This window comes from Saccopteryx bilineata, chromosome 4 (genome assembly GCF_036850765.1).
Source record: "Saccopteryx bilineata isolate mSacBil1 chromosome 4, mSacBil1_pri_phased_curated, whole genome shotgun sequence".
NCBI classification, from domain to species: domain Eukaryota; kingdom Metazoa; phylum Chordata; class Mammalia; order Chiroptera; family Emballonuridae; genus Saccopteryx; species Saccopteryx bilineata.
The window spans coordinates 28,559,372-28,586,060 of record NC_089493.1 but is presented as its reverse complement, the minus strand read 5'-3'; the positions used below and the strand labels follow the sequence as shown (position 1 = coordinate 28,586,060).

Below are 26,689 nucleotides of genomic sequence, written 5' to 3'. Positions count from 1 at the left end.
GCCGGGAATCAAACCCGGGTCCTCCGCACGCTAGGCCGACGCTCTACCGCTGAGCCAACCGGCCAGGGCCCTTTTTTTTTTTTTTAAACAGGGACAGAGAATCAGAGAGAGGGATAGATAGGGGCAGACAGGAATGGAGAGAGATGAGAAGCATCAACCATTAGTTTTTTGTTGTGGCACCTTAATTGTTCATTGATTGCTTTCTCATATGTGCCTTGACTGCGGGCCTTCAACAGGCCAAGTAACCCTTGCTCGAGCCAGTGACCTTGGGTTCAAGCTGGTGAGCTGGGGTTTTTTTTGTTGTTTTGGATTTTTTTGCTCAAGCCAGATGAGCCTGCGCTCAAGCTGGCGACCTTGGGGTCTTGAACCTGGGTCTTCCACATCCCAGTCCAACACGCTATCCACTGAGCCACCGATTGGTCAGGCGAATGTGTCCCTTCTTGTTCTTCCACAGAACCTAGAATAATGTCTTGCCCATAGCAAGAATGGAAAATTTTTTTTGGCAGTGAGTATTTTTAGGTGAGCATGTCTTTGGATTTAAACCCCACTCCTACACTTATGCTTATAAGAGCATGAAGATGAGAGGGTTCATGGAAAGGAATGTAGAATGTAGACGAAAAGCTAAAAGGCATTTGGATGCTCTCAAAGTTTATTTTCATGCCTGACCTGTGGTGGTGCAGTGGGTAAAGCGTCGACCTGAAAATGCTGAGGTCGCCGGTTCAAAACCCTGGGCTTGCTTGGTGAAGGCACATATGGGAGTTGATGCTGCCTGCTCCTCCCCCCTTCTTTCTCTCTGTCTCTTTCTCTCTTCTCTCTCTCTCTCTTTCCCTCTCTCCTTTCTAAAAAATGAATAAATTAAATTAAATTAAAATTAAAAAAAAAAAGAATAAAAGTTTATTTTCATGATAGAGATTTTGTCTCCACAGTTGAGGGTTGTGGGTTGAAATACTCATGTGTGTCTCAGGACTTCTTGTTTCAATGAGAAGTTTACTGGGGGATTTGCAGAGTATCACTGAAGGAATTTTAGTGAAAAACTGTATTAGGACCTTACTGTCAGCCCTGGACAGATGGTTCAGTGTTAGAGTGTTGGCCTGGTGTGTGGATGTCCTGGGTTTGATTTCTGGTCAGGGCCCAGGAGAAGCAACCATCTTGTTTTCTATCCCTCCTCCTCACCTTTCCCTCTCTTTCACTCACTCACTGTCTCACACCTGCTACAGCCATGGCTTGATTGGATCGAGTGAGTTGGCCCTGGGTGTTGAAGAGTGGATGAGGATGGCTCCATGTCCTGCCTCAGGTGCTAAAAATAGCTCAGTTGCTGAGCAATGCCCCAGATGGGTAGAGCATCAAGCTACAAGTATGTCCCTCGCTATATCGCAGTTCACTTTTTGCAGTCTCACTGTATTGCAGTCTCATTGTAATCACAGATTTTTAAATTGTGTATATCTAATTTTGTATTGAATTTTTTGCTGTTGCAGGATTTTGTGGTATATAGGTATTTTTATCTTTTTATATATGGAATTTATTTTGCAGTAGAATAAGCATTATCTAGCATAAAAGTTAAAAAGAATATAAAAATATAAAACATTAATTAAAACATTAAAAATATTAAATCAAAGCAAAGCTTTAAAGCAGTGGTCCCCAACCCCCAGGCTGCGGACCGGTACTGGTCCGTGGGCCATTTGGTACTGGTCCACAGAGAAAGAATAAATAACTTACATTATTTCTGTTTTATTTATATTTAAGTCTGAACGATGTTTTATTTTTTAAAAATGGCCAGATTCTTAGCCCTGGCCAGTTGGCTCATTGGTAGAGCGTTGGCCTGGCGTGCAGAAGTCCCAGGTTCGATTCCTGGCCAGGGCACACAGGAGAAGCGCCCATCTGCTTCTCCACCCCTCCCCCTCTCTTTCCTCTCCCGCAGTCAGGGCTCCATTGGAGCAGAGTTGGCCCAGGCACTGAGGATGGCTCTGTGGCCTCTGCCTCAGGCACTGGAATGGCTCTGGTTGCAGCAGAGCGAAGCCCCAGATGGGCAGAGCATTGCCCCCTGGTGGGCATGCTGGATGGATCCCAGTCGGGCGCATTCGGGAGTCTGACTGCCTCCCTGTTTCCAACTTCAGAAAAGTACAAAAAATAAAAATTAAAACAAACAAACAAACAAAAAAAGGCCAGATTCCCTCTGTTACATCCGTCGAAGACTCACTCTTCCCGCTTGTCTCGGTCACGTGATACATTTATTCGTCTCATCCTAAAGGCCTGTCCGTGAAAATATTTTCTGACATTAAACTGGTCCGTGGCCCAAAAAAGGTTGGGGACCACTGCTTTAAAGTATATATAAAATATAAAACAAATATAAGGTTGCTACTTTTTTTTCGCCTATCATGGTGGGTCCTGGAATCTAAACCCTGCAATAGACGAGGGACCACTGTATAATGGGCTTGCCTGATGTAGCTCAGTTGGACACATGTGGGAATGTGTCTTTCTGCCGCCTCTGCTCTCAATTAAAAAAATAGAAAAAAGACCTTATTGTGGTATATTATTGATTTAAAGTAAGTATACACACACACACACACACACACAAAATGTATTTTTTTTTAAGTGAGAGGAGAGGCAATAGAGAGACATGTGCCCCAACTGGGATCCACCTGGCAACTCCCGCCTGGGGCTGATATTCGAATCCACTGAGCTATCCTAGGTACCTGAGGCCGACACACGGACCATCTGAGTCATTCTCAGTGCCTGGGACTGGTGCTTGAAGTAGTCAAGCAGCTGGATTCAAGAGAGACAGGAGGGTGTGAGGAAAGGGAAGAGAAGCAGATGGTTGCTTCTATTGTGTGCTCTGACTAGGGATCGAACCCTGGGTGTCCACATGACAGGCCAATGCTCGTATCTACTTAAGCAGCCAGGGTTGGCTTACAGTATTTTTGAAAAATAATTTTAACAGCTTAATACAGTCCTTGGGTAAAGCATCTTGTCTTTATCCAAGATGCCAAGTAGAAAGTTAGCTATAAGAAGACTACCACATGTAATTAACTGGTATCTACCCGCAATCCTTTCTGGGGCTGATGCTCGAATCAACTGAGCTGTTTTTGTCACCTGAGGCTGATACACTTGGACCAACCAAGGTATTCTCAGTGCCTTGGGCTGATGCTTGAACCAATTGAGCCACTGGCTACAGCATGGGAAGAGGGTGGAGGAGAAGAGAAGCAGATGGTTGCTTCTTGTGTATGCCCTGACCAGGGATTGATTCTTAAAATTATTTTTTATTTATTATTATTTTTTTGTATTTTTCTGAAGCTGGAAACGGGGAGAGACAGTCAGACAGACTCCCGCATGCGCCCGACAAGGATCCACCCAGCACGCCCACCAGGGGGCGACGCTCTGCCCACCAGGGGGCAATGCTCTGCCCATCCGGGGCGTTGCTATGCCGTGACCAGAGCCACTCGAGCGCCTGAGGCAGAGGCCACAGAGCCATCCCCAGCGCCCGGGCCATCTTTGCTCCAGTGGAGCCTTGGCTGCAGGAGGGGAAGAGAGAGACAGAGAGGAAGGAGAGGGGGAGGGGTGGAGAAGCAGATGGGCGCTTCTCCTGTGTGCCCTGGCCGGGAATCGAACCCAGGACCTCCGCACGCCAGCTGACACTCTACCACTGAGCGAACTGGCCAGGGCCTTAAAATTTTTAATTAAGAAAAAATTTTAATTTTAGAGAGAGGGAGAGAAAGAAAGGAATAGAAAGATCAATCTGTTTTAGTATATGCCCTAATGCATGGTCCCCAACCTTTTTTGGGCCACGGACCGGTTTAATGTTAGAAAATATTTTCTCGGACCAGCCTTTAGGGTGGGACGGATAAATGCACAAAATAAAATTATGCGACCGGCATTAAAACTGGTATTTTTATATAAATATAATTGTCGAGACAAGTGTCAAGAGTGAGTCTTAGACGGATGTAACAGAGGGAATCTGGTCATTTTTTCAAAATAAAACATCGTTCAGACTTAAATATAAATAAAACGGAAATAACGTAAGTTATTTATTCTTTCTCTATGGACTGGTACCAGTCCGCAGTCCGGGGTTTGGGGACCACTGCCCTAACAGGATTGATCCAGGAACCTCTGCATATTGGGATGATGCTTTAATCAACCAATCTGTCTGACCAGGGCTTAAATTACAAGTTTATGTAGACATAGCTCTTTGTTTATTTTATTGCTTCTTTGTCCTACTTTTGCACCTTTTAAAAAAGTTTTTAAGAAGATATGAATTGAGAATAACTAGAAGTCATCTAATGTTTTGAGGTCGTTCTCTAAATTTTGTTTTGAACTGGATCAATTGCTTAACCAGGGGACTTGAAATAAAGCTTAGAAAATGTAGAATAGTAGCACCTTAGAAACCAGTAATTTTTTTTTTCAGATTGAGACAAAGTAACAATCTAGAGTTTTAAAAATAATGAAATCTTACAAATAGTTGCTTATTTGTGAGAAGCATTACAACATGAAATTTGTGTTTTTATTTTTTATAACGTTACTCGTACAAGTAAGTCATAGTGAGGACTTGTGCAGTGTTCAGAGTTGATTTCTTACGTGTAAGTATGTGATTTTTATTTGTGGTATTCCCACATTATAGAAATTGTAGAAAGCAGAGGGGGAATAAAAGAAACCATTCTTTTATCCCCTGACCTATCTGATTTGTATTTGTATGAAACTAGTGTTTTTTATTCATTTTAGTTTGTACAAGTATTGAGCAAGACAGCCTGGAAAATTAGGAAAGCTTGGCAGATGTTTTGTGCAGTGTGCTAGTCCTGTAATTTAATCTTTCTGTAACTGGGTAGGTGTCAAAAATATGGCCCTGGCCGGTTGTCTCAGTGGTAGAGCGTCGGCCTGGCGTGCAGGAGTCCTGGGTTTGATTCCCGGCCAGGGCACACAGGAGAAGCACCCATCTGCTTCTCCACCCCTCCCCTTCTCCTTCCTCTCTGTCTCTCTCTTCCCCTCCCGCAGCCAAGGCTCCATTGGAGCAAAGTTTGCCCGGGCACTGAGGATGTCTCTGTGGCCTCTGCCTCAGGCGCTAGAATGGCTCTGATTTCGGCAGAGCGAAGTCCAAGATGGGCAGAGCATCGCCCCCTGGTGGGCGTGCCGGGTGGATCCCAGTTGGGCGCGTGTTGGAGTCTGACTGCCTCCCCGTTTCCAACTTCGGAAAAAGAGAAAAAAAAGAAAAAAAGATATTAGCTGTTCTGGGAAGAAAGGAAAAGAAAATGATTAAAGTATCAGTGTCTAAGGAAAAAACACTGGAGAGTTTAATTTCATTAAGTTAAAAGCAAAACCAAATCTGCATTTAAGAGGACCACAGAGATTTTTTGGAGAAGACATGTTTTGTGTACTAACTCTTGTTTTAGAATGATTTTTAATTTTCTTGGTTGATTACTGCCTACCCCCCACTCCTGAATTTGCCTTGTTTTGTTTTGTTTTGTTTTGTTTTAAGACTGCTAGGCCAGAAACTGTCACTAATGATGACGAAGAAGCCTTAGATGAAGAAACAAAAAGAAGAGATCAGATGATCAAAGGGGCCATTGAAGTTTTAATACGGGAATACTCCAGTGAGCTCAATGCCCCTTCACAGGAATCTGACTCTCACCCCAGGAAGAAGAAGAAGGAAAAGAAGGAGGACGTATGTGTTACTGTTTTCTGAAAACAGTTGTTTCTACAGTTTACTTTTCATGGTGTCACTCTTGTGTTTTTACTACATTTCAACTTCTGAGGGGAAAACAGAATGGCTAGTATTTGTAGTAATAATACTGTTAAGCCTAATTTGGCCATGTTTTACAAATTAACTTTTTTTTTTTTACCAGAAAATTTGTTTTCTGTGTAAATGCACTGGCATGTAAGCTGGTGCTTAGCTGTGGATTCAGATTCAGTAAGAGAAAAACAGTATCCCTTCAACTGTGTAGTGATGAAGTGTAGGAACTGTTCTTAGGGGTGAAGTAAAATGTTTGTTTTTGTTTCCCTATGAAAGGTCTGACCTTGTTTTTGCCTTACTACTTAATTCTTTTTCTGTCTCCAAGCAGGATGCTGGTCTTGTACCATGAGAATTTTTACCCGTTTAATTTTTAGCCACCTCTCCTTACAATCCATGTATCATTCCCCTCCATAGACAGTAATGCTGTTAATATTCTAACTGTAGGGCTATGGAAGAGTAGCACAGGATGCCACTCCTCAGAGTTATATTATCACCATTCTTTGACCACCCTGACTGAACAGTGGTGGGTTCAGGTCGAGAGAAAGTGTTGTGTGTTTTTTTATGTACTTACTTCTTTTGAATAAACTTAGAGGAATTATGGGGAGTGTTCTTTAAAAATATTAGAATTATGTTGTATGTATGGATTCCATATAACATGGAAAAGTACTAGGACACATCTTGTGTGATTTAATATCGAGATTGATATTATTTTGGATTTCATTGCCTTATTAGGCCATCTTTAATTTTCTTTGTAGGCAAATATATTTTTATTACTTGGCTCATTCTTCCTCATATGGTCATAAATACCTGTCTGGTGAAATGCTTGTAGTTGGGAATGGTAATTGATAAGACTTAGTCAGGGACAGGGTAATTGAGGCCTGTGGAGTATTCTCTCTTATGCCATTAATGGGAAAGTAGAAAATAACTAGACATGTATGTTGGATATGGGTTGAGAAGAGAGAATCCCACTCTATGGCAGGAATTACGGGTATATTTTCTTGATATGATTCCTATATCTGGATCAAGGAAAAAGCCCCGCCAGTATGAGACTTTCCTTATTTCATTGCTTAGGGGAGTCGGGAGAGGTGATAGGTGATGGGAGAGATTATAGAAAATGAGTGAAATCTTTATTAAGTAATTTGAAATCAAGAAAATATCACAGAAATCTTGCACTGATGATAGTATAAACATACAGAGAATTGTTTTGCAGAGTAATGTGAATTCTTGTGTTTTTTAAAGTCTTTGTGGATTTTTTCGCAGATTTTCCGCAGATTTCCAGTGGCACCTCTGATCCCTTATCCACTCATCACTAAGGTTTGTTAACATTGTAGGCTTTGATAATAACTATGTTTACTGCTCAATGCATGTGTTGTGATTCTTATCTATCTGATTTTTCACTATTTAACTTGAATCATTAGATTTGTTACTACTATGTACGTTCTTTTTATTTATTTAATTGCTCCTGTTTTTTAAGACCTGTACAGAATATCTAACCTTTACTTTTTATTAGATTGATATTTATGCATTCCTTCCTGTCCCTTTTGTCTTTTAGGAAGACATAAATGCTATAGAAATGGAAGAAGACAAAAGAGACCTGATATCTCGAGAGATCAGCAAATTCAGAGACACACACAAGGTAGTATTCTTGCTTTTTCGTTTAGTATCAATCTAGGCTTTTTACAGAATCCAAAACAAACAGACATAAAAAAAATCGACCTTACATTAGGATATAATTTTAAATGCTTTTTATAGGTTTAATTGATGTTTATATAGAAACAAACAGAAGGCCAATACCATATTAAAGTGGACCTTGACATAGTGTACTGAGTTTTTTTTTTCAGTTACTGACTACTCTGCAGTCATCTCACTTTAATATGAATGAGAGCTAATTTTATTTTTAGATTTCAATATGAACATCAAGTTCAGATTTAAACTAGATTCAGTGGGGCAGGATAACATACACTTTAGTGTATTTCTGGGGGCCGTTAATTTAACTTAATCTTAGAAAAACCTTTAGAGCTGAGATTAAAATTTAAGATTTATATTTGTGTAGATTTAAGTTGAGAGGGGGAAATTTTAAAAAGTAGGTCAGTGGTTACCAGACTTACCAAATTTTAGATGCATGGAAGAACTGTAAATGCCCATAAAGCTAATCTATTCATTGACCCCCACCATTATGATAGAGATCATATGGTGACTAATGCAAGATGAAACACTCAGCTTGGAAAGTAACAAGGAATAGGATGTAAGTATGAGCTTCTGTTTTTTATTATATTTATGGATGCCCCCTCAGAAAAATATGCAAAGGGGTAACTGGCTTGGAAATGGGTATTTGTGCATAGTAAATCCCACTCACAGGTTTTTTGCCTATTGAAAGCTTCTCTCAAAGACAGTGAATGCATCTGTGAATGTTCGCTGATGTTGAACGTGATGCTTATGGGCGGTGAAATGCAAACACTGCATTAAATATATTTTGATTTTAGAGGTAATAAGATACTATTGTTTCTTCCTCATGAGACTGAGTGACCTTTAATTCAGTGATATGTTGTACTCATTTTTTTCCTTTATTTAATCTTATTTCTTCCTGTTGCTTTCAAATTTTCAAGTTGACTATAAATGTCATCGATTCAATGCTGCTGAACACTTTCCAGGCCCAGCCCTAGCTCACAAAAACAGTGCTTTTTCAGGAATTAAATGTCTAAAAGCACAAATGCAGTTCTCCCAAACTGATTTTCAGAGTTAAGAGGGTAGTCCATGGGCAGTCATTTTGAAGGATTAACTGGTTAGGTTTAATACTCAAATTCAGGGTCTGAGTAAACTTGAAAAATAGTGTATACAGTTGTGCGTGTGATTTACCCACCTTTTTGTTATTATTTGTTAAACCTTGTCATGTCATTGGTAAAATATGATGAAATCATGTTTTTAAATAATTAATTCAAGATATTTGCTTCATAGTTTGAGAAGCTGTAAGGCATTTGACTGCCTTAGACTTATTTCACAGTGGGGGTTGGGGGGAATGTTTTGGATTTTCAAAATATGCTTTAACAAAATGTCAAAATGAAAAGGCTCTTCTTTTTATTGGGTGATATGGTTAAAGGAAATGTTTAAAACTTGAGTAACAGAAATGAGCTCAGTGAACCTTTGCATGTTTTGGTATGAGTTTATTAAATAACCACAGACTGTCAGGGTATCAGCGTGGCAGGGGGCGTCCATTTACAGCACGGACGAGTCTGAAGAGAGAATAAGGTAAGATTTATGATTATTTTTCTGTCCTTAGCTCATTATTCCGTTACTTTCTTACATCATTTTAGACTTCGTTTCTTCTTTCTTCGGTCTTTGTCTTAAAATACATATATATGTGTGTGTGTATCTATTTACTGCATATATAATCTTTCAGAAATGCATTTAGTATGGAGCAGATTCACTCACTTTTTCATTTACTTAGAACAAACAAAACCTTTGAAATGAGTTCTGAAACAAATGATTACTTACTTAAGTGAAACTATACTCCTAAGCAATAAGTAGTGCAGTGAATAAGCAAGAGTAAAAAAAAAAAAAAGGAATTCTGCAAAAGAAATGATTGGAACAACTAAAATAATCTGTAAGTATTTATCTCAGAAATTAACACATTTCTTTATAAGTGTATGACACTGAGGTAAGTTTTATGTAGTTTAGCTCCATTTTATAATTTAAATTTTTATAGTCCATTAGAACTGTTTCAGAAATTAGAATTTGCCCCTTTAAATAGCTTTCACCTTCTGTCCTCTTTCTGGCATTCCTTTTTCTCTTTCCTTTGTAATTTCAATGTATTCAGTATTAGCTTTGCCTATATTCTACTTTGATACAGGCTGGCACAGCAGCTGAATATATTGATTTCTCATGCATTAGCTTTTCTTTCATAATCCTCTGTCAGTTCTCTGATCCATGAGCAAGAGAAAAAGTATAACAGGTAAGATTGCTTTTTAAAGTTGTTTTAAATGCCTTACATGACTGAGAAAAGAAAAAAAAATTGCACATTTTATTGTTACAGTTTAAATTTCATTTCAGTGACTCTAAACATGGAACCGAAAAGATAAATGTGTTTTGTTTTTGTTTTGCTTTTCCTGTTTGGGGTAGTTTTTCCTGAGCTTTTATAAAAACCGTGTGGTACACTGGTAATCTTGTCAGGGTACAAACTTGGTCTGACATTGTTATTTGGTTTATTTGTGAACCGTGTACTTGCTCTTCCTCCCAGAAACATAGCTTGTAGGCAAGGTAAATCCAGTGTTGGCGATCCATGTCCTAGCACAGAATCTGTAAGTTAACATGAAATCGTTCCTTCCAAGGATGGATTTATCACTGTTGATATATTTTTATTGTCTTATAGGCATAATGGGCATAAATGTTGTTTTTACAATTAAGTTTTTGCTTGGAGTGATCTTCAGGTTTCTGAATTTGGTGGGTTGTCCATCTTGTAATGGTGGGAGTAAATGTTTCTATAGACAGTAAAGCAGATCTTGCCTGAATTCACCTTGCCTTTTGGAGGGTGGGCAAAATAGAGGGCAGATTATTTAGTTGCATTACAGTTACCTCTTTAAAACCTGTAACGAGTAGCATTTAGCTAATGGGCAGTCTGGGTTTGAAATTAGAATCAATAGACCCACTGATTTACTGAAATTTATAATGGGAAGAATTATGTTCTAGCCAAGTGATTGTATTTCTAGAAATTATTATGAACCCCAACACATTTTTCATGGTCGTTTTAGTTATATAATGATTGAGTGGCCAGCCACACTTGATCTAATCTCCCAGCATCCAAGATCGGAGATTCCTGGTCTATGTAGAGTATATGGTTGTGCACGAAATCTAGTCTTGTGATTGCTTCAGTTTAATGTGTGAAGTAAAACCACAAGTATTTAACAGTAAAGTGCCAGTGGTTTTTTTGTTGTTCCTAATATTGGGCATTGTGCTGGGAAAAATCTGAATGCTGGAGCTACAGAGTTAACTCTAAAAGTTCTTTTATTGGTTTCTAGAAACTGGAAGAAGAGAAAGGCAAAAAAGAAAAAGAAAGACAGGAAATTGAGAAAGAACGGAGAGAAAGAGAGAGGGAGCGTGAAAGGGAACGAGAAAGGCGAGAACGGGAACGAGAAAGGGAAAGAGAACGTGAACGAGAAAAAGAGAAGGAACGGGAGCGGGAACGAGAACGGGATAGGGATCGTGACCGGACAAAGGAGAGAGACCGAGACCGAGATCGAGAGAGAGATCGCGACCGCGATCGGGAAAGGAGTTCAGACCGGAATAAGGATCGGAGTCGATCAAGGTAAGACTTTATAGAAGTTTATACTGTTTTCTTAATAGTTATAATTGAACTTCAGGTTAGGACTCTTTCTAGGACCATTTACATTTATGTGATGAGAGAAATTCCTTAGCCACAGAGCATGTCTCATTTGCTGAATCACACTTGGAAATCATTGGTGAAAGTAGTTTTCATCTTTAGGATTAGCTTCTGTCTTAAGCCGGTTTTTACTGACCCAGAACACACTAACTGTCCACCCAGGCCTCTGGGCAGACATGTAGGATTCTCTGTTTTCTTCCTGGGCTGGTGGTCTTTTTTTCTGGTCACTGTTCCCTTGAGGTTTGTTATGTCACTACTTGAAAATCAACTCTGGCACCACTGCTTTTAGCCTCTGGTGTCTTTATTTGTTCCTATAGCCAGTGGACACCCACAACTTATGTTCCAGACTCTAAATTTACTCTATGGCTTCTAGTAATTTTGTTATTGTATTTAGAAATTTTTCTTAGTTATATTGATTTAAATTGATGAATCATCTCAAATTCTTTAGAAATGTGGGATCAAATATGAACAAAGAAAGAGTAAAAGGGAGAGTAGAAGGGAAGAAAGAAAAGCACTTACTTTTGTTAAGCTAGTTTTCAAGTAAACATTTCTTTTTTTTTTTTTTTTTTCTCATTTTTCCAAAGTTGGAAATGGGGAGGCAGTCAGATAGACTCCCGCATGCACCCGACCGGGATCCACCCGGCACGCCCACCAGGGGGCGATGCTCTGTCCACCCGGGACGTCGCTCTGTTGTGACCAGAGCTAGTCTAGCACCTGAGGCAGAGGCCACAGAGCCATCCCTAGCGCCCGGGCCAACTTTGCTCCAATGGAGCCTTGGCTGCAGGACGGGAAGAGAGAGACAGAGAGGAAGGAGAGGGGGAGGGATGGAGAAGCAGATTGGCGCTTCTCCTGTGTGCCCTGGCCGGGAATCGAACCCGGGACTCCTGCACACCAGGCCGACACTCTATCTCTGAGCCAACTGGCCAGGGCCTCAAATAAACATTTCTGAGTTGCACATTTTCCATCTTATTGTAGCTGAAGGAGGTCCACTTTAGGACAGTTCACCAGTTGCTGGAACTGGAAGTTCAGTGCTCTTAATCTTTTTTTTTTTTTTTTTTTTTTACAAAGACAGAGAGAGGGGGATAGACAGGGACAGACAGGAACGGAGAGATGAGAAGCATCAATCATTAATTTTTCATTGCGTGTTGCGACACCTTAGTTCATTGATTGCTTTCTCATATGTGCCTTGACCGCGGGCTTTCAGCAGACCGAGTAACCCCTTGCTTGAGCCAGTGACCTTGGGTCCAAGCTGGTGAGCTTTTGCTCAAACCAGATGAGTCCGCGCTCAAGCTGGCAATCTTGGGGTCTCGAACCTGGGTCCTCGGCATCCCAGACCAACGCTCTATTTACTGCGCCACCACCTAGTCAGGCTGAAATAGACTCTTAACTTGTTCATTAACTGTACCTATTTTTTTTTATGCCTAAGGGTAGTTTTTGTTTTGTATTCTGAACTGTCAATATGTATTAACGGTGAATTCAGAATTTAGGGCTGGAATTATCTTGTGTCTCTCTGATGACTAAAGAGGAGTTTACAGTTCTGCAGAATTCAAATGCTGAATCCTGTCTTGTAAATTTATATATTTCATAGTGTATGTTGTTCTCTTGTTTTTTAAAGGAAAACAGGAGACTGACGATTTTTCAAAAATCTTTTTACATAGAGAAAAGAGCAGAGATCGTGAAAGGGAACGGGAGCGGGAAAGAGAAAGAGAAAGAGAACGGGAACGAGAAAGAGAACGTGAGCGTGAGAGAGAACGGGAACGGGAACGGGAGCGAGAAAGAGAGAAAGACAAGAAGAGGGACCGAGAAGAGGATGAAGAGGATGCATATGAACGAAGAAAACTTGAAAGAAAACTCCGAGAGAAAGAAGCTGCTTATCAAGAGGTAACTTGAAGAAGTGCTTTTATTTGTATAGCTTGGTACTTAGTAGCTTAGTCAAAAATTTTAGAACCCTTTGATTATATATTTAAAGCTCTCACAATTTTTTTTTTAGCGCCTTAAGAATTGGGAGATTAGAGAACGAAAGAAAACCCGGGAGTATGAGAAAGAGGCTGAAAGAGAAGAAGAAAGAAGAAGAGAAATGGTAATAATCTAGGTTAAAAATGAGTAATTTCAGGCCCTAGCTGGCTCAGTGTAGAGCGCCGGCCCCAGGTTTGATTCCAGTCCAGGGCACACAGGAGAAGCGCCTATCTGCTTCTCCACTGTTCCCTCTCTCCTTTCTATCTCTCTCTTCCCCTCCCGCAGCCAAGGCTCCATTGAAGCAAAGTTGGTCCTGGCACTGAGGATGGCTCCATGGCCTCCACCTCAGGTGCTAGAATGGCTCTGGTTGCAGAGGAGCAGCGGGCATCGCCCCTTAGTGGGCATGCAGGGTGGATCCTGGTCCAGTGCATGTGGGAATCTGTCTGCCACTCTGCTTCTAACTCCGGGGGGTAGGGGGAATGAGTTAATTTCAGGCATAAATGAGATCAAATCTTTACTGTTAACCAGAAGTAACTTTATGAGCTCCCAATATAATTTTACATATTTTGGTAACTTTTGAGATACTTTCAGTATACCAAAATTTTCTTTCCTCTTATTTTTCACGGTTTTGCTGTTCAGATAAAGTTACCTATTGGCATACTTTTCAAATTCTGTTGTAGTGTAATATATAAAAGAAGAATTTATAGAACGTTCTCTGAATAAGAATCTGCAGCCTGACCAGCCGGTGGTGCAGTGGTTAGAGCATCAGACTGGGATGCAGAAGACTCAGGTTCAAGATTCCAAGGTCGCCAGCTTGAGTGCGGACTCATCTGGTTTGAGCAAAAGCTCACCGGCTTGGACCCAAGGTTGCTGGCTTGAGCAAGGGGTTACTCAGTCTGCTGTAGCCCCATGGTCAAGGCACATATGAGAGAGCAGTCAATGAACAACTAAGGTGTCTCAGTGAAAAACGAATGATTGATGCTTCTCATCTCTCTCTGTTCCTGTCTATCCTTCTCTCTGACTCTCTTGTCTCTGTAAAAAAAAAGAAAAACTAATGTGTAACATTTTTTGAAATTAAAGAGGCTTTGATGTTCTGTATTGGTTGATACATTTGGATGGAGGAGAGAGTGTCATAAGAAGACCTCTGGGTTTTTTTTTTGGTTTTTATTATTTTTTTTTTTTTTTGCATTTCTCTGAAGCTGAAAACAGGGAGAGACAGTCAGACAGACTCCCGCATGCGCCCGACCAGGATCCACCCGGCACGCCCACTAGGGGTGATGCTCTGCCCAACCTGGGCGTCGCCATGTTGCGACCAGAGCCACTCTAGCGCCTGAGGCAGAGGCCACAGAGCCATCCCCAGCACCCGGGCCATCTTTGTTCAAATGGAGCCTCGGCTGCGGGTGGGGAAGAGAGAGACAGAGAGGAAAGAGAAGGGGAGGGGTGGAGAAGCAAATGGGCGCTTCTCCTGTGTGCCCTGGCCGGGAATCGAACCCGGGTCCTCCGCACGCTAGGCCGACGCTCTACCGCTGAGCCAGCCGGCCAGGGCCAAGACCTCTGGTTTTATAAATTAAAATTAATTGTCTTCTGTATATAAAATTATAGCTTTTAGTGTTTTTTAGGTTATTTTTTGACTGATAATCATAAAAAAATACATCTTGTTTTTCACATTTGCATTGGTTTGATAAACTAACAGTGAAGCATTTTAAGTTGTTACTAAGATTACAAAAAATATATATATATATATATATATATATATATTTTTTTTTTTTTTGTATTTTTCTGAAGCTGGAAACGGGGAGAGACAGACAGACTCCCGCATGCGCCCGACCGGGATCCACCCGGCACGCTCACCAGGGGTGAAGCTCTGCCCACCAGGGGCGATGCTCTGCCCCTCCGGGGCGTCGCTCTGCTGCGACCAGAGCCACTCCAGCGCCTGGGGCAGAGGCCAAGGAGCCATCCCCAGCGCCCGGGCCATCTTTGCTCCAATGGAGCCTTGGCTGCAGGAGGGGAAGAGAGAGACAGAGAGGAAGGAGGGGGGGGTGGAGAAGCAAATGGGCACTTCTCCTATGTGCCCTGGCCGGGAGTCGAACCTGGGTCCCCCGCATACCAGGCCGACGCTCTAATGCTGAGCCAACCAGCCAGGGCCCAAAAATATATTTTATCATAGTGTTTGCTTAAGAAATATGTTCCATGTGTACTGTTTTTGCCAAAATTTTCATGAAAATTTCTTTATCTCCAGTTTGGAGATTATTTTCCCAAAAACTTCAGTGAAGTTAGGAATCTTTTTCAAATAGTTTTTGAACATGAGACATAGAGGGAATTTTTGTAAGTAACCTAAGGGAGGGTGCATGCAGCCACCAGATAGATAGCAGGGGTGTTCTGTATAGTACATCCACTGACATAATAGAATTATTTAAAATACTTCTTATTTCCCTGAATTAAAGCTCTTGTTCTAGAATTATCTTACTCGTAGGTTAGAAAATAGGAAGGAAATAAAATAGTAAGAGACATAATTACTTGAAGAAATATTTGTCATCAATAACATTGTGTATTAGATTTGAAGTGATTCTGCTTCTTATAAGCAAAGCTTAAATCTATCTTCCTAGTGTAAACTATCCTATTTTATTTTTGGGGGAATTAAAAAAAAACAGTTACAAAAGCTGTTGTTTGCTCATTATAAAAACATTCAAGTAACAGAAATATCTGATACAAAAAATAGAAGTTTCTGCTCTTCAAGAGTGGTGACAATGTTTTAGTCTTTACCTTATGGGCCTTCTTGTGTTTTTAGATTATTGTATTATCATTGCTACTTGATAGTCTGCTTTATTTGACATATTTTGAGTATACATTATGTCCCAGCCTTGTGCCAAGTACTAGGCATACAAGGATAACTACAGCTTCTAACTTTGAAATAAATGAGTAGTATTGTCAGAAAGGAAGGTACTTACTGTACCATGTGTGAGTGTGTTAAGGTTTGATGAGGTTATGTTCACAGTATTTTGGGAGTAGAGAGAGACTGGCTAGGGGAGGAATTGGTCATGGTTAGATAATTAGATTAGGGAAATCTTTACAGAGTTAAGATTTGAACTGGATGAAGTGTGAAAATTTTACTGTAGTCAGAAACCAACATTACCTGCTTTTTATATAGCTATAATAGTTGTCGACATTATATAGATGTAGATTCTGTATTATACATATATATATATAGCTATAACTGCTAATAAATATAGTATTTGTTATATTTGAAATTCCAGCAATAGGAGTAAGAGGTTCATGTACTTTCATGGTTTGTGTCCTTAAACTGAGACAGGCATTGCCTCTAAATTGATACATCAACATGATTTAAATATTTCATCCTGCCTTTCATAAAACTGCTTGTATCATTTCTTTACAAATGAAATGTGAAATATTTTTGTTCAGTTAACATTAAGATAACTTTGAGTTTTCTTTCTTGGTGTGTTCACATTTTATTAATTAGAAAATATATAATTGCTGTTGTTTGAAGGTTATATTCAGAGAGAAAATTGTAGCATAATACATGTGGTTTTTATTTCAAAGATAAGTTCTAAATCTGACTTACAAGTAAAAGGCAAAAAAATCCTGTTACATCTACTATATGTAGTATATGAGAATTATAAGTTTCAAGTGGTGTGGATACAAGAAATCTGTTCCCAAGAGAAGAAGAGGGTGTAACCTAAATGACCTTTGTATTAATTTTGTACAATTTGTCCTTCATTTCCTTAAAGGCAAAAGAAGCTAAACGACTAAAAGAATTCTTAGAAGATTATGATGATGATAGAGATGATCCCAAATACTACAGGTAAAGAAGCTTTGCTTTGTGAACTCATACTTTAGCATTTTATTAGCTGTATTTTCCCTTGTCTACCAGAGAGTGCAGTTCATTCAGCGGGGTAACAAGGAACGAAATCTTTATATTCCATCTTATAATCACCACCATAGCTGATACGCTGTTTTGGGAAGGGCAGTTGGGCAGTAGAGGAAAGAGTTCCTGGCAAAGGATTGACAAGTCTATGTATCTTTTCTCAGGGAAAGTCCATAATAGTATTACAGACTTTTCTTTGTATGTTTTAAAGAGGTCCAATTTTTATAGGAAGTATAATTGATTTTTATAACAGTGTAAAGGGGTCTAGAAATTGTCTTCAAGGATTTCATGAGTGCCACATAGCAAGAACACCCTTCTATCCCCTTCCCCTACTTAGTTGATCTACTGTGAAATGAGAATTGGCCAAGCCTGCCTTCCTTCATCTCTTTGTTATGGCATTTCTAAAAGAGATGGATAATATAAATATATATATTTTTTAATTCTCGTGTGTGGCTCACACGATCTAGGTATGTAGTAAAGGCATTTAATATATAATTAAGTTTATTCTGGAGCCCAAACGATTAAAATATTAGAATTAGCGACTTAAATTTGAAGAATGCCAAGAATTTGATTTTATAGAAAATGCAAAAAATGTACACTTATTGAATCATAAAATAACTACATAATTTCAACATTCTGATATGTAAAAAACTGCTAGATAGAACCTCTGATTTCTATTGTTTCTGCACTACTTTCTCGGAATTGTTACCACAAGGGAAAGAATTTATTTTAATTGAAAATATGGCTCTGGCTGGCTAGCTCAGTGATCGAGTGTCAGCCTGGTGTGGAAGTCCCGGGTTCTATTCCCAGCCAGAGCATACAGGAGAAGCGCCCATCTGCTTCTCTACCCTCTCTCCTTTATTTCTCTCTTCCCCTCCTGAAGCCAAGGCTTCATTGGAGCAAAGTTGGTCCCAGTGCTGAGGATGGCTCCATGGCCTCTGCTTTAGGCGCTAGAATGGCTTCGGTTGCAGAGGAACAACGGGCCAGATGGGCAGAGCATTGCCCCCTATTGGGCATGCTGGGTGGATCCCAGTCGGGTGCATGTGGGAGGGAGTGTCTCTCTCTGCCTCCCAGCTTTTCACTTCAGAAAAATTAAAAACAAAAGAAAATTTATTTATGTTAGTTTTTCACAACTTGGCATCCAGCAAAACACATTATGTGTTGGGATTTCCCTGTGCAATAGGCACAGATTGAGAGCTTTTTTTTGTCTCTGAAACTACTTTTCTGCTTGTTCTGGACAGTTATTTAGAATGACTAAATGAGGCATGGTGGTAAGTGATAAGACAATGCTCACTTGTTAAATAGTGGTATGTAGAGATCATGATGTCCTGGGTGTTCTGTAGAAACAGGATATTAAGAGTCTTCAATCTGTTAACACGCAGCTTTTAGTATTGAAAGAAAGTGCTTTTGGAGTCATTGTGTGCAATAGTTGATGCTTTGAGTATTAAATAAGGCCTGTTATGATTTTCCTTTGCAGAGGAAGTGCACTTCAGAAAAGGTTGCGTGATAGGGAGAAGGAGATGGAAGCAGATGAACGGGATAGGAAAAGAGAGAAGGAAGAGCTAGAGGAAATCAGGCAGCGACTTCTGGCAGAAGGGCATCCAGATCCAGATGCAGAGCTACAGAGGGTGAGTGGTTATCACATTCATAACAGTTCTTTTAAGATTATCAGATCTTTTGTTTTAAATTAGAGACAGACAGGAAGGGAGAGAGATGAAAAGCATCAACTCATAGTTGAGGCACCTTAGTTGTTCATTGATCGCTTGTTATATGTGTCTTGATGGGGGGGGGGTTCCCAGCCATGCCAGTGATCCCATGTTCAAGCCTGATGAGCCCGCACTTAAGCCAGTAACCTCGGGATTTTGAACCTGGGTTCTCTGAGTTCCAGTCTGACATTCTATCCACTGTGCTACCACCAGGACAGGCTTCAGGCCTTTATTTTTTCTTGGGGCCGCCCACCTCTGCAGGCCCCCATTTTTTTTTTTTAAAGAATTGAGAAAGAGCCCTGGCTGGTTGGCTCAGTGGTAGAGCGTCGGCCTGGCGTGCAGAAGTCCCGGGTTCGATTCCCGGCCAGGGCACACAGGAGAAGTGCTCATCTGCTTCTCCACCCCTCCCCCTCTCCTTCTTTTCTGTCTCTCTTCTCCTCCCACAGCGAGGCTCCATTGGAGCAAAGATGACCCGGGCGCTGGGGATGGCTCCTTGGCCTCTGCCCCAGGCGCTAGAGTGGCTCTGGTCGCAACAGAGCGACGCTCTAGAGGGGCAGAGCATCGCCCCATGGTGGGCGTGCCGGGTGGATCCTGGTCGGGCGCATGCGGGAGTCTGTCTGACTGTCTCTCCCCGTTTCCAGCTTCAGAAAAAATACAAAAAAAAAAAAAAGAATTGAGAGAGAGAGGCCCTGGCCGGTTGGCTCAGTGGTAGAGCATCGGCCTGGTGTGCAGGAGTCCCGGGTTCAATTCCCGTCCAGGGCACACAGAAGAAGCGCCCATCTGCTTCTCCATCCCTCCCCCCTCTCCTTCCTCTCCTTCTTTCTCTTCCCCTCCTGCAGCCAAGGCTCCATTGGAGCAAAGTTGGCCTGGGCGCTGAGGATGGCTCTATGGCTTCTGCCTTGGGCGCTAGAATGGCTCTGGTTGCAAAAGAGCGATGCTCCAGATGGGCAGAGCATCACCCCCTGGTGGGCATGCCAGGTGGATCCCAGTTGGGCGCATGCGGGAGTCTTATCTGACTGCCTCCCCGTTTCCAGCTTCAGAAAAATACAAAAAAAAAAAAAGAGGAGGTAGAAGCGGAAGCATCTATTCATAGTAGTTGCTTCCCGTATGTGCCTTGACTGAGCAAGCCCAGGGTTTTGAACTTGCGACCTCAGTGTTCCAGGTTGACTCTTTTTACACTGTGCCACCACAGGACAGGCAGGTCATTAAAAAAAAAATTTTTTTTTTGGCCTGACCTGTGGTGGCGCAGTGGATAAAGCTTCGACCTAGAAATGCTGAGGTCGCCGGTTCGAAACCCTGGGCTTGCCTGGTCAATTCACATATGAGAGTTGATGCTTCCAGCTCCTCCCCCATCTCTCTCTCCTCTCTCTCCCTTTCTCTCTCCTCTCTAAAATGAATAAATTAAAAAAAATTTTTTTTTAATTAAATTTATTGGGGTGACAGTGGTATCATGTCACCTTAAGCCTACTATGTTGTTTAGTTTATAAGGAAAATGCACTTTTATGCTTCATGAATCTTACTAGTTTGGAAAGGTTATTAGCACTTTATTATACAAATTGTTAGTATTACTTCATTTACAACTTAATTAAACATTTCCAAGATGTCTTATATTTTTTATTTCTGTGAAGTGTTACTCACATGAAATGAATTTCTTTTAATGAAACTTTCCTTGAAACCTCTTTCTACACTGTGCTTTTGTGGTTTGAATACAAACCACTGAAGAATGGTAATATATGTAGTCAGAGTGCCTAATGTACTTTAGAGATTTACTCAGCTTTCTTATTGTAGAAGCAGGCAGAGTTTCAGTATTCCCAATGAAAAAGAAAAGTAGTGATTTTTATAGGGATGATATAAAACAAGGCAATTGAATTGAATATAGTTGTGGTCTGTTTAAGTGAATCAGATTACTTTTGGTATTAGATGGAACAAGAGGCTGAGAGGCGCAGGCAACCACAAATAAAACAAGAACCAGAATCGGAGGAAGAGGAAGAAGAAAAGCAAGAAAAAGAAGAAAAACGAGAGGAACCCGTAGAAGAGGAGGAAGAGCCCGAGCAGAAGCCCTGTCTCAAACCAACTCTGAGACCTATCAGTTCCGCCCCATCTGTTTCCTCTGCCAGTGGCAACGCAACCCCCAACACTCCTGGCGATGAGTCTCCCTGTGGTATCATTATTCCTCACGAAAACTCGCCGGATCAACAGCAACCTGAAGAGCATAGGCCAAAAATAGGACTAAGTCTTAAATTGGGTATGTTAGCACTTCCTTCCTTTCTTCTGTTTTTCCCCCTCTTCAGACACCTAAATTTTGCCTTAGAGAACAATGATATGTGTGCTGCTTGGTAGGTAGATAGAAAAATATTCGAAAATGCCTTTCTAGCTCACTATTGTTTTCATAGTTCTAGTAGTGCTCCTATATCTGCAGCTGCCTCAAGTTCTGAGAAGAAGTGAAAAGTTAAATTTTCTAGCACTTGTGAGTAGTGAGTTATTTTTTATAGTTGGGATCTTTTGTAGATTTGTGGAAGTATATTTTACTGCTTTTGAGGGGATGGTGGGTTGTGAAATGTAACATTTAAAAATTAAATCATTGTGCTAATACAGTGTTTTTACTGTAGGTGCTTCCAATAGTCCTGGTCAACCTAATTCTGTGAAGAGAAAGAAGCTCCCTGTAGATAGTGTCTTTAACAAATTTGAGGATGAAGACAGTGATGATGTGCCCCGAAAAAGGAAACTGGTTCCCTTGGATTATGGTGAAGATGATAAAAATGCTGCCAAAGGCACTGTAAACACCGAAGAAAAGCGCAAACACATTAAGAGTCTCATTGAGAAAATTCCTACAGCCAAACCTGAGCTCTTTGCCTATCCCCTGGATTGGTCTATTGTGGATTCTGTGAGTGCAAATTGTATTTTACCACTTTATTGGAAATGGTTTTGAATATATCATACAAACTCAGTGATTCTATTAATGAGCAATAGGGATGATAATGTGGCTGAAGTCTTGACATTGCTGAGAATTTAGTATATTATTGTTGAAATTATTGTTGGTACTTGAAGTCTTTGTAAATTAGAAGTAAGTACACTGCTCACAGAAATTAGGGAATGTTTTATAGCTTCATATTCATTTTGATATATCCCCTAATTTTTGTTAGCAGTATAATAGAATGATTATATTTTAATATTCCAAAAAAAATCACAAGTTTGTGTGATTAAAAATCTCTTCAGTTTAGGCCCTGGTTAGTTGGCTTAGCGTTAGAGCATTGGCTTGGCGTGTGGAAGTCCTAGGTTCGATTACCGGTTAGGGCATACAGGAGAAGCACCAACTGCTTCTCCACCCTTCCCCCTCTCCTTTCTCTCTGTCTTTCTTCCCTTCCCGCAGCCAAGGCTCCATTGGAGCAAAGTTGGTCTGGGCGCTGAGGATGGCTCCATGGCCTCCGCCTCAGGCACCAGAATGGCTCAGGCCACAACAGAGCAACACCCCAGATGGGCAGAGCATCGCCCCCTGGTGTGCATGCCGGGTGGATCTGGGTCGGTGTATGTGAGAGTCTGACTGCCTCCCCACTTCCAATTTTAGAAAAAAAAAAAAATCTCTTCTGTTTAGTAACCATATTTTGTTTTGCAGATATTGATGGAACGACGAATTAGACCATGGATTAATAAGAAAATTATAGAATACATAGGTGAAGAAGAAGCCACATTAGTCGATTTTGTTTGTTCTAAGGTTAGTCTATTTTCCCTTTATCCCCAGTATTTGTTTCATACTTTCAAATATTACATACTTTATATAGTGAAATATCTTTTAGAGCAAGTCTATGATAGTTTCATTTCAATTAAGAGATTCATGGCTACTTAAATGAATCCCTCTACCATGTTTCTGACCCTCACGCTACATGCTTTCAATTCAGAGAGCTGCTGCCAATTTTTTCTCTCCCTGCCCCTGAGAATGCCTTTTCAACACCTTCTTGTCTTAATGGTTAGAATGCTGCTGAAGTCCAGTTGAGGCAGTTTTGTGGAAATAGCTGATAGCTTGTCTCATCAGTTTCTTTGTCAGTCGTCCAACCTTTGGAGGAAGAGCAAATAGTTTCCTTCATAGCGTAATATTTATTGATTGATTACTATGTGCCAGGCTGTGTTCTTAACAAGTATGTGGTAAGCATTTTATATAACCTTATCTTCTTGAAACCCCCCAACAACCTCAAAGTTTGAGTTACTATTGCCATATTTCTATAACAGAATAACTAATTACTTTTAAGGAAATGCTAGTTTTCTCCCTGTTTTAACATTAGGAGTAGCAGATTAGGCTACCCTTTCCACTTGTAATTATTGTAGTATTAAAACTTGTTAAGTCTGGATTTGAATTAGAAAACAAGATACTAGAGAGATTAATTCCAGGTTGTGGTATTAAATATCCATTGAAGAGAGTGAGCTTTGGGGGATTAAGAAATTTACAGATGGGTTCCTCAGCCACAAGAAATTCTCATACTAGTTTGAAGGTAGCTTAGAATTGTTTTGTTGCTCTTGTTTTGTTTTTTTTTGTTTTCAAAATGCCAATTATTTGTTTTGTTTAGGTTATGGCTCATAGTTCACCTCAGAGCATTTTAGATGACGTTGCTATGGTAAGTTAGAAATTCATTGTTATAATATATTAAAATCTATGTGAACAAATTGATTAATTTCCTCTGTTGGTTCCAGGAACTTTTTATATACCTGAATTAAAATTTGAATATGTATTTAAAGAGGATAAAGGCACCCACAGCAAGATATGATTATACAACACTGAAATTAGGGTTTTCTTTTTGACCAGTCTCTCCCCTTTTCCACATTTCATGTTTGTATAAATGTAAACATTAGACCTATTAATACATTTAGAGAGCATTTATTAAGTGCTTACTGGGTAGAGCAATGTGTTAGAAGCATAATAAAGTGGAACATCTGCCCTGAACTAACTATTAGGGAGATAGGTATACCAAGAGTGATACTCTAATATACTTGCTATAATAGAGATACATCAAAAGGGGCTGAGAAGATAGAATATCTGATGGTCGGTCTTGAGAGCAGTTAGGGAAAGCATCAGAGGAATTACCATCTAAATGGAGACTTGAAAATTGTATAATTGTGTTGTCACTTAGACAGGGAATGATTGTTGGAAGTGATCAAACATCAAATCCCAATTGCATGTAATTTGCATATTACAGTGGAGTCAGTGGATGCAGTTATCTAATACTGTGATTTTTGCGATCAAAGGAAGGAAGAAGAGTATTGATGGTAAAGATGAGAATGATTGAATGGACTTACGAGCCCAAGCTAGCAGGAGAAGGAAATAGTATTGGAGGATAGCTGCTGGTTTGAATGAGTCAAGGACTCGTGGTTCCAGGTAGATTGTGGGAGGTGTGTTGAATTGAAACAACTGGAAAGAGAAGTTACAGTCAGAGAGTAGAATGTTTAAGAATACAAGTGGTGGGCCCTGGCTGGTTGGCTCAGTGGTAGAGTGTCAGTATGGCATGTGGATGTCCCGAGTTCATTCCTGGTTAAGGCACATAGGAGAAGCAGATGGAGAAGCACCCATCTGCTTCTCCACCCCTCCTTCTCTTTCTTTCTCTGTCTCTCTCCCTCTCTCTCCTCCCCTCCTGCAGCCATGGCTGGATTGATTTAAGTGAGTTAGCTGTCAGCTTTGGGTGCTAAAATAAATGAATATATATATATATATATATATATATATATATATATATATATATATATGGCTTGGTTGCTGAGCAACAGACAGACGGCCCAGATGGGCAGAGCATTGCACTCTAGTGGACTAATACAAGTGGCAGATCAGTCCAGATGATAGCAAATATGGCCATGGGGCAGAGTGATGTCATTTTATAGAATGACTTGAGTGAACCTCAAGCCTGGGGTATACACCTAGAAATTGAAATTATTACATGTTGGGACAGGGATTGGAGAGAAATACGGGAGCCTAGTGCCAGATTGCTCCTTTAATGTGGGTGAAAGGCATTGCTAGAAAGCTGCTGTTACGCTAAAAGTGCAGTGTAGTGAGCTCTCATGAACCTCAGTGGAGATACTGCTTACAAGGATGGAAACAGCTAAGATCCAGCTTCTTCCCCTTTCCTATGGAGACTAGCGCTTTGAAAATGAGGAATAGGCCCTGGCCAGTTGGCTCAGTGGTAGAGCGTCGGCCTGGCGTGCAGAAGTCCCGGGTTCAATTCCCAGCCAGGGCACACAGGAGAAGCGCCCATCTGCTTCTCTACCCCTCCCCCTCTCCTTCCTCTCTGTCTCTCTCTTCCCCTCCCGCAGCGGAGGCTTCATTGGAGCAAAAGATGGCCCGGGCGCTGGGGATGGCTCCTTGGCCTCTGCCCCAGGCACTAGAGTGGCTCTGGTCACAACAGCGACGCCCCGGAGGGGCAGAGCATCGCCCCCTGGTGGGAGAGCGTCGCCCCTGGTGGGCATGCCGGGTGGATCCCGGTCGGGCGCATGCGGGAGTCTGTCTGTCTCTCCCCGTTTCCAGCTTCAGAAAAATACAAAAAAAAAAAAAAAAAGAAAGTGAGAAATATTTGCCTTGGCCAAATAGCTCAGTTGGTTAGAGTATTGTCCCAAAGCATGGAGGTTGCTGATTCAATATCCAGTCAGGGCACACACAAAGCACAGATGTTCCTGTCTCTCTCCTGCTCTCTTCTTTTTTCTCTCTAAAATCAATAAAATAAACAATAAAAAAATATATGAGGAAAATTCTGAGTGTCGGGGTATTTAGGGGGCATGCCAAGTTTTCCTAAGATAAAATGAAAACACTAATGAAAGAAGTTTAGTTATGGGTAGTATGGAAGTGGAATAGGGGTACAAAGGACAGTGGGAAGGCAGTGCGGGAAGAAGAGTCAGGGAGGAAGAAGAAACATCAAGCATGATATAAAATGACAAGTGACTGGGGAAACTTCCATTTTGAGCTTCAGAGTTGTCAGGGTGTGGCATAGTGAAGTGCCTACGCAAAAGGAGCTCTGAGGTTGGGTTACTTATTGTCCAGGCACTATCTGATGTCCAAAGCCAGATAATAACATGTTTTCTGCTGCCTAGCCAGTTGATACAGCTGTTTAGATTTCCAGATAAAATATTTGTGAAAAGTTTATTGAGTCTATAATGCTGTGCCTTAGATGAAAGGAGACCTGTGAATAGCTCCCTATCCTTGGGGATAGAACCTGAACTTCTATGACCTTCGAGCCTCTTTTATTTTTATTTTTTCTAATTTTATTTATTGATTTTAGAGAGAGGAGGAAGAGAGAGCGAGATTATGGTTTCTTCACTTTAGTAGTTCATTGCTTGCTTCTTCTACATGTCTTGACTGGGCAAATCTGTGTTTTGAACCAGCAATTTCAGTGTTCCAGGTTGACGCTCTATACACTGCACCACCACAGGTCAGGTCCAGCCTCATTTTTATCTTTTTTCTTTTTTAAGTTTTTGACAGAGAGAGAGAGGGACAGACGGGAAGGGAGAGAAATGAGAAGCATCTGTTCTTTGTTGCGGCTCATTAGTTGTTCATTGATTGCTTCCTCATATGTGCCTTGACTGGGGGACTACAGCAGAGCTTGTGGTACCTTGCTCAAGCCAGCGACCTTGGGCTTCAAGCCAGTGATCATGGTGTCATGTCTATGATCCCATGCCCAAGCCAGTGACTCCGTGCTCAAGCTGGTGAGCCTGCGCTCAAGCCAGATGAATCTGCGCACAAGCTGGCGACCTTGGGGATTCGAACCTGGGTCCTTCATGCCCTAGTCCGACACTCTGTTCACTATGCCACTGCTTGGTCAGGCTGTTGTCAACCATTTTTGGTAAAAGCTTGTAGACCCTCTAAGTATTTCTTGTATAAATGAGAATTTTTTTGCTTAAGCATTTTGCTCTTATTTAAAATAGGACTGCCATTTGACTGGTGGTTATGTAGTGGATAGAGAATCGACATGGGATGCTGAGGTCTCAGGTCTAAAACCCCAGGTTGTCAGCATGAGCGTGGAATCATATGTTGCTGGCTTGAGTGTAAAGGTTGCTGGCTTGAAGCCCAAGGTCACTGACTT

The 26,689-nt window shown here is 41.0% G+C and overlaps 1 protein-coding gene across 3 annotated transcripts in view; it reads left to right on the top strand.

Annotated features, from left to right (window-relative positions):
• The window catches only part of RBM25 (RNA binding motif protein 25), a 53,671-nt gene that overhangs the window by 23,518 nt on the left and 3,464 nt on the right, over window positions 1-26,689 (top strand). For all 3 annotated transcript variants that reach the window (XM_066277058.1, XM_066277059.1, XM_066277056.1), the window contains 12 exons: window positions 5,465-5,650; window positions 6,980-7,033; window positions 7,272-7,355; window positions 10,732-11,018; window positions 12,752-12,974; window positions 13,084-13,173; window positions 16,796-16,869; window positions 18,410-18,560; window positions 20,559-20,883; window positions 21,248-21,522; window positions 22,252-22,350; window positions 23,198-23,245. In XM_066277058.1, the coding sequence (XP_066133155.1) occupies window positions 5,465-5,650; window positions 6,980-7,033; window positions 7,272-7,355; window positions 10,732-11,018; window positions 12,752-12,974; window positions 13,084-13,173; window positions 16,796-16,869; window positions 18,410-18,560; window positions 20,559-20,883; window positions 21,248-21,522; window positions 22,252-22,350; window positions 23,198-23,245 (1,896 nt within the window). The remainder of the gene's footprint in view (window positions 1-5,464; window positions 5,651-6,979; window positions 7,034-7,271; window positions 7,356-10,731; window positions 11,019-12,751; window positions 12,975-13,083; window positions 13,174-16,795; window positions 16,870-18,409; window positions 18,561-20,558; window positions 20,884-21,247; window positions 21,523-22,251; window positions 22,351-23,197; window positions 23,246-26,689) is intronic.